This window comes from Engraulis encrasicolus, chromosome 6, assembly GCF_034702125.1.
Source record: "Engraulis encrasicolus isolate BLACKSEA-1 chromosome 6, IST_EnEncr_1.0, whole genome shotgun sequence".
Lineage (NCBI taxonomy): Eukaryota > Metazoa > Chordata > Actinopteri > Clupeiformes > Engraulidae > Engraulis > Engraulis encrasicolus.
The window spans coordinates 5,247,513-5,255,012 of NC_085862.1; the positions used below are offsets into that span (position 1 = coordinate 5,247,513).

At 44.4% G+C, this 7,500-nt stretch overlaps 1 protein-coding gene across 3 annotated transcripts in view; it reads right to left on the minus strand.

The window, feature by feature from the left end:
- The window catches only part of nr2f6b (nuclear receptor subfamily 2, group F, member 6b), a 31,282-nt gene that overhangs the window by 19,093 nt on the left and 4,689 nt on the right, over positions 1–7,500 (minus strand). For 2 of the 3 annotated variants that reach the window (XR_010035129.1, XM_063200507.1), the window contains exon 2: positions 3,254–3,372. Coding sequence is in view for 2 of the 3 variants with exons in the window: in XM_063200507.1 (XP_063056577.1) it covers positions 3,254–3,372 (119 nt within the window). In the remaining variant the exon portion in view is untranslated. The remainder of the gene's footprint in view (positions 1–3,253; positions 3,373–7,500) is intronic. The other variant, XM_063200509.1, reaches the window with a different exon arrangement.

Here is a 7,500-nt window from a genome sequence, read left to right on the forward strand (position 1 = left end):
CAAACCAGGTCACGGCCAGTCCCCACTGACAGGCAGGGCCATATTAATGCGCAGGCTAGATATGGATGCAGCCTAGGGGCCCCCACCAGCCAGGGGCCCCTTGATTTATCAAATCAGGGGGAAACAATGTTGCTTTATTGCAGGCACAATAATGAAACATTTGATCTCTTGTTAATCCTCTTCTCTATAGTTTGCATAATTAATAAATTAGAATTATGACACTGTTTATGTAATTTTGTCATGACTTTTTTTCTGCGAGGGGCCTATTGCAACCTGTAGCCTAGGGCCCCCCTGGGTTATCTTCATCCGGCTCCGTTGACAGGCTGCAGGTGTTCGTGTTCTCTGCGGTCACTAACAGCCAGTCTGTCATCAGGATGACCCTGTTTCCTGCTGCTAGCACAGCCGAGCAGGAAGTGCAGGCAAATTGTTCAAGCTCTTTGAGCTGCATATTGAATGGATTGTGCTATAGAAGTATAGTTGTAATAATGCACTTATAATAATTATTATAATTATTATGATTAGGTAGGCCCTATAGTGTTTAAGGTACAATCTCTTGTTGTCCCATACCATAAATGGCCACCCTAATGCATGCACAATGTAATAAAAAGCACAGCATAGGTCCTCCTCATCTAACATCACCCATCTAGCCCCGGTTTGGTCTGCATTTGAAGCTTAAGTGGTTTTTTGACTTGCCACAAGCTACAAAAAAATGCACTTTCAAAATTTAAATGTGGAAAATGTTCTAGCTCACAGCCGCCCTTTGAGATAGACAGGGGATCCTGACTCGTTATTTGCTCAAAGAGTATAAGTACAGGTCTATCATAATAACATGGCTACAACATTGCAGAGAATCTTACAGTAGTATAGGCAACAAGTTCATACATGGTCATTAGCATTTTGGTGAGGGTAAGGTTACAACAGAGTCTCTGCATGAAAGGGTTAACAAGAATATGAAGGCAGCCCCAGCCCTACAGGCAGCAGACATGCTGGAGTGGTTTGGAGAAGACTACTGGTGGAGCCCCATAGCGCACTCTGTTATGACCTTATATTCATTGAAAAGAGTAATAGTAGGCCTACTGCACTACTATGAAATAAATGCACTACGACTTGGTCATTGCAATTCGGGTAACAGCATTACATTAGGCCTACATTACATTACACTTAGCTGACGCTTTCATTTATTCAAAGCGACTTACAACTACGTATTATTTTCAGGGTATTGGTTACAGTCCCTGGAACAATGTGTGGTTAGGAGCCTTGCTCAAGGGCACTTCAGCCATGGAGGGAGATGTAGGGAGAGGTCAGGGGGGGAACAGCAATTTTTTACCACTGTGTCTCAATGGGTTAATATTGAAATGGCTGCAGCCCAACAGTATAACAAGCACACACATGCTGGAATGTTTTGAATGTTTAGCAGGAAGGCGAACAAGAAGGTAACTTGAGGGGGCGGAAGGGGAAGTGGACTGTGTGTGTGTGTGTGTGTGTGTGTGTGTGTGTGTGTGTGTGTGTGTGTGTGTGTGTGTGTGTGTGTGTGTGTGTGTGTGTGTGTGTGTGTGTGTGTGTGTGTGTGTGTGTGTGTGTCTGTGTGTGTGTGTGTGTGTGTGTGTGTGTGTGTGTGTGTGTGTGTGTGTGTGTGTGTGTGTGTGTGTGTGTCTGTGTGTGCGTGCGTGCGTGCGTGCGTGCGTGCGTGTGTGTGTGTGTGTGTGTGTGCGTGCGGAAACGGGGGTGGTATGTAGTATGCCTCTGGCAGATGTTGAGTCCAAGTGTATGTAAGGAATTGAGAACAGAGCGGAGTGGCTTTGAGGCTACGGTCAACAGCTGTAGCATAAGCTGCAGTGCAAACATGCATGCCTTTCCTGAAAGCCCATTAGAGTTCCACAGCGGAACGCTGTGATCATTCTGAAATAAAAGGGCAAAAAGACAAAGAGCACATACTGTAGCTCTGATTTTTGCACACAACCCGACATTTGATATTTTACTGATTCAGGCGGCGTAAGAGACATATGTCTTGTCATAAAAAGATGGCCCATATTCTCATGAACTGAGCCATCAGAATGAACTGTTTCCCCATGCATCAAGACGACATATGCTGACCCATTGTCTACTGTAATATCAGTGTAGGCAAAGCCTGACTGTCGCCAGACACTCATGCATTTCTGCACAGCTTCATTAGCTAATACAAGGGTCTGGAGGACCTTTGGATTTGCCCTGCAGGATTGCAGGATTTTCAGAGATGTAACACAGTCAAAATTTAAAAGTAGTGGAGAAGGGAAAAATATGTGAAATGCGACAGTTATTTCAGCAACAATGGGTGCTTCTGCTTGCAAAGGTGCTTGCGCACTTGCGTGGACATTGATTCAATGTCAGTTTTAACTGTATCTTCAAATCTGTGAGTAATAGCACCTCATTAGAAATGTCAGACAGGTGTTTCTCCAATCACATGCTAGGATTTTGTTTGCATGAAAAACATTCTTTGAAACAAGTTCCAGAGCGTCTGTCTCAGACTGCCATCACTCGCTTTTAACGATGTAGAGATGTTCTAATGTCGTAGAAATGCAGTCGCTACGTTTTTTCAGGAAACAGTGCCTGTGTTCCTTTGTCCACCCTGTGGCCACAAAGGGCCCATGCTTGTGCTGTCACCCACACCATGGTGTGTGGTGGTTTGTTTTCGTTTTGTCATGTAAAAGTACCATAATATACTGTATTTGTAATGTTACGATATTGCGGTGAATAATTTCCCCCAAACAAATGCCTACAGTATGTGTACCACAACAGACCTATGCTGTCATCACTCCTCTCACATTACCACCAGAGATGTGTTTTATATTGTAATGAAAAAGTGCAAAGAAATCCTGCACACTTTCCGTTCAACCACTTCTTGAAGGTCGGATGACCGAAACGTTGTATTAAAGTTTGTTGGTGGAATGGACAATCACTACGTTTACATGACACATTTAATTGCGAATTAACTCAATTGAATTCTGAATAAAGGTTAATTCCGCTTTGAAAACGTCATGTAAACAATTCACAATTCGGAATTAAATGAAAGATCAAAGTAAATTCAACCGAACTATTTAATTCGGAATTATTAATTCGGAATTAAAAACGCCATATAACCGTAGCCAGTGTGCGGGATTTTTTTACACTTGAATTACAACCCCACTGGGATAATATCCTCGTATGCACCTGTCTATGCAATCACAGTGGTGTGCATTGCAAAAGCGTGTTTTTGATCTGTAATGAAAAAGTGCACCTTGGTGAGCGGTGCGGATGCTACCTTCTTTACGCATGCCGACACGGAAGCACTTCTTCAGCCGGCAGTACTGGCACTGGTTACGGTGGTGCTGGTCTATCTGGCAGTCTCGGTTTGACCTGGAAGTAAAGAGAGAAGAGGGAAGAAAGAGAGGAGACGTTACAAAACATTCACGTCCGGTCAAACCCCACATGTGTGTAGCCTTTTATGTAGCCTGGCTCTCACGCAGACCCTTCGTGCATTTCCGCTCAACTTCGTAAGCTCGCACAAGGGTCTAGAAATCTTAGATGAGCCCGAACAGAATCAGAAATTTCACAGCCTGTCCAATCAGAATCGTGAACACACCCACCCAGAGCTAAGCGATTGACAATGTTCTAGATGGTTGGTAACAACCATCGTGTGAGAACCAGGTTACGTGGCGCAGGTGTAGAACTTTTCCTTTTTTTTCCAGACACCTCAGCTGACAGGTGCGTTGACAATGGCCCATAAGTCACTGATCAGAAAAATATATAAATCTGTTGCACACTGACCATTTCGCTTTGATTCTAAATATCCGACAAGTCAGAAGAATCAAAAAGCACCTTACCACACAATAATTTTGTATTACAAGAAGGAAATAAGGCATTTCTTCGCCATATTCCGTTTCAGTATTTTTCATTGGTTGCAATAGCCACTGTACTGCCCTTCCTCTGACTTTGGTCAATCTGTGTTTTTTTTCCTTCTCTATCTCATTAAACATATCAGTTAAGGCAGGCACTTGTGTTAATTCACGTGTGTCGACTCATAGCAAGGCACACGCTCGCACGCAGACACCGACACAAGCGTTGGCCCTAAGCCTGCAGTTTTTCCACTGGCTGGCTGGCTGGCTGGCTTCCTATGTCGCTTTGCTGTGTGTGTGTGTGTGTGTGTGTGTGTGTGTGTGTGTGTGTGTGTGTGTGTGTGTGTGTGTGTGTGTGTGTGTGTGTGTGTGTGTGTGTGTGTGTGTGTGTGTGTGTGTGTGTGTGTGTGTGTGTGTGTGTCCCTAGCCTTGCTTGTCGTTTGACCTCTGTGGCGTCGAGGCAAATGTGATCTGGCGTGCCAGAGAAGCCAATGGTGGAGCTGACCTTTGTCAATCATAAGCCCACATAACCTTGGCAGCGCTGGAGCAGAGCAGAGCAGAGCAGAGCAGAGCAAAGGTCCTCGGCACACAGTCACACACACTCTAGAAACTCAACAAACACACACTCATAAGCCCACATAACCTTGGCAGCGCCGAGCACAGCACAGCAGAGCAAAGGTCCTCGGCACATAGTCACACACACTAGAAACTCCACAAAGACACACACACACACAAACATGAGCGCTAGCGGGGGGGTGTATACACACACACACACGCACGCACGCACGCACGCACACACACAAACACATGCGCTAGCTGGGGTGCATACACACAAGAACACACACACACACACACACACACACACACACACACACACACACACACACACACACACACACACACACACACACACGCACACACAAGCGCACGCGCGCACACACACACACACACACACACACACACACACACACACACACACACACACACACACACACACACACACACACACACACACACACACACACACACACACACACACACACACACACACACACTTTGGCCTCACAGGGACATGCAGGGAGAGAAACACGCTGTTGAGGCAAAATGGAAATGGCAAAAAGTAGACCGGAGTGTCATTTTTTTAACATAAAAAACTGCTTAGCCATTCTTTTAAGCCGCTCTTCTGAAGCAGCAGTGTGTGAAATAGGAACCTTACCAGACAGATAGAAATAACTAAAACAAAAGTAAGGCTCACAGTCATACTGAAAGTGCCCAAATTTCAGCAACAGGGGCACACACACTGGGTGCATTCCAATATGCGACCTTGCTTCCTCCACTTGTGCTTGTGGCCTCGTACCAGGAAGTAATATGTCATGATGACATCACTGACAACAGCATTGTATTTCAATATCTCGCAAAAGCTCAATTGTAAAGTCATTTTCTCATTTGCAAACTGGATGCTGATCGAGGAATAGTCCCCCAAAAATAGTTTTGGCTAGGTTGACAGCTGGGAAACTTTATTGTTTTCTCCACGGAGTCGGAGCCGCAAGCACAAGTGGAGGACGCAAGGTCGCATATTGGAATGCACTCACACTGGTGTCAAGTGTCACAGAGCAAACATCCAAAGGTCAGTCAGGGAGGTGATGATGTCACAGGACGTCCTGTTTTGGGGAGGAATGTGGGCAGAGCTGGCCAGGTTTCAAAGGCACCTGCGATATGTGACCTTTGGGTGTTATTCCGTCTCTCTTATCAATGAGAAGCGCGCGGAGCAGCCCAGGCCCACAGGCCAGCCAAACCCCACACACAGCTGGATTGGTCATAAGGCATACAGTGCATTTGCTCGGTGGACTGTTAATGATTTTGGCCTGGTCCTCCCCTGAATATAGTGGTATCCAGTGTTGGGAGTAACTTGTTACAAAAGTAACTAATTACTGTAATGCATTACCTTTTTGAGTAACGCAGTAATGTAACTGATTACAGGGGAAAAAATCGGTAATATGTCCTCGTTACAATGCAAGTAACTTGCACATTACAATGCATTTTTTTTCACCTAAATTTTGTGTGGGTATTTTGTTTTCTTTATACAATGTTCACGGATCAACGTGAGATCAGCTATTGCCTATGATAGCCTACGTCCGCGCAGAGATTTTAAAGTTTCACGCAGAACATTGCTTCCTCTTTCACGTTTCGTCTCTCGAAATGGCAGGCTGACAAAGGATGACCGATCGAGAAGATCCAGCTTGCTCGTTTTCAAGATGGGTATATGCCCACTACTTTGACTCCATTGAAAATAAGGACGCCAAGAACATTTAAGTTAAATGCACACTGTACTTGAAACCCAAAACGCTTTCCACGTCGGAAAACAGTAGCCTGCAAACAATTTGACGATTTGAAGAGGTGCCATAGCACCACCAAATTAGTCAGGAAAGGAGGTGATGCATCCCATTCACACGAGACAGGGACACGGCAGGGTAGGCTATCCGACGGGGGGGGATGAGTACGTTGCACCCCCCTCACTTTTGTTCAACTAAACATCACTAAAATTGAAATAAATCAATTTGAAATAAAATATTATAGGCCTCTTGGCTCATTAATGGTCATTATCTTTCATTGTAGCTTCAGCTGTACTTATAAAGCCTCAACTCATTGGCATTGTTCAACAACGTTTATGACAAAATCTGGCGCATGTGGAGGGTTGGGGGGTCGGACATAAAAAAAAAAGAAATTGAAAAAAAAAATGGAAATAAAAAAAAAAAAAATCCGACCGGACGATGACCAAACCTGACCAACAACCGGAACCAAACTTTTATTTTTCTTAGGCCTTATTGTATGTGGGTAAGACGCAATTCCTGAAAATGTTGTTTTTCAGTCTGCAGGCTTCCAAAACGACTTGTGGATGACAGGTGAAAGTCATGCCACCTCATAGATTTGCACTGTAGATTGCCAAATCCTTATTTCCAGTCATTTTGGCTAAAGTAACTAAAAGTAATGCAAAAGTAGTGTAATGCCTTACTTTAAAAAAAAAAGTAATGTTGTAATGTAAGGCATTACTTTTAAATGACAGTAACATGTAATAAGTAGTGCATTACAGTTTTTGAGTAACTTTCCCAACAGTGGTGGTATCGGTCTTCATGCCGCTACAGCTGACCTGTCTAAGTCAGATTTAAATATTCATTTTGTCTTTGTCATGGTCAAAATAGCTCGTAAAAGAAGACTAAAAATATTGTCACAGGCTTCATTGTCTGTCTCAATGCCTGGCGGACCTAGCCTGATTATCATCGACGTTCAAATCTCTTTGAGACTTGGTCTGACCAATAACAATTAACATTTCCCTAACGGTATTGGTTTGCTTATGGTTGTTTGCTAACCCACAAAGTGGTAGGAGTTCCAGTATTTTCGGGCACTCAAAAAGTACTTGCCTTGCTCTTGACCTGACTAGTTGCAACGCTGAAAGTGTTGCGTCACTAGGAGGGCACGGCCTGGCTATGGCGGATGGGGGGCAATCGCTATTCCGACACATTTTGGGGGTTAGGGTTAAGGTTAGGGATGTCGGAATAGCGGCATGTAGGAATAGCGGCGGACGGTGGAAAACGTGTCAGTATTCCGACAATAGACATTAACGTCGGAATAGCGACATGTCGGAATAGCG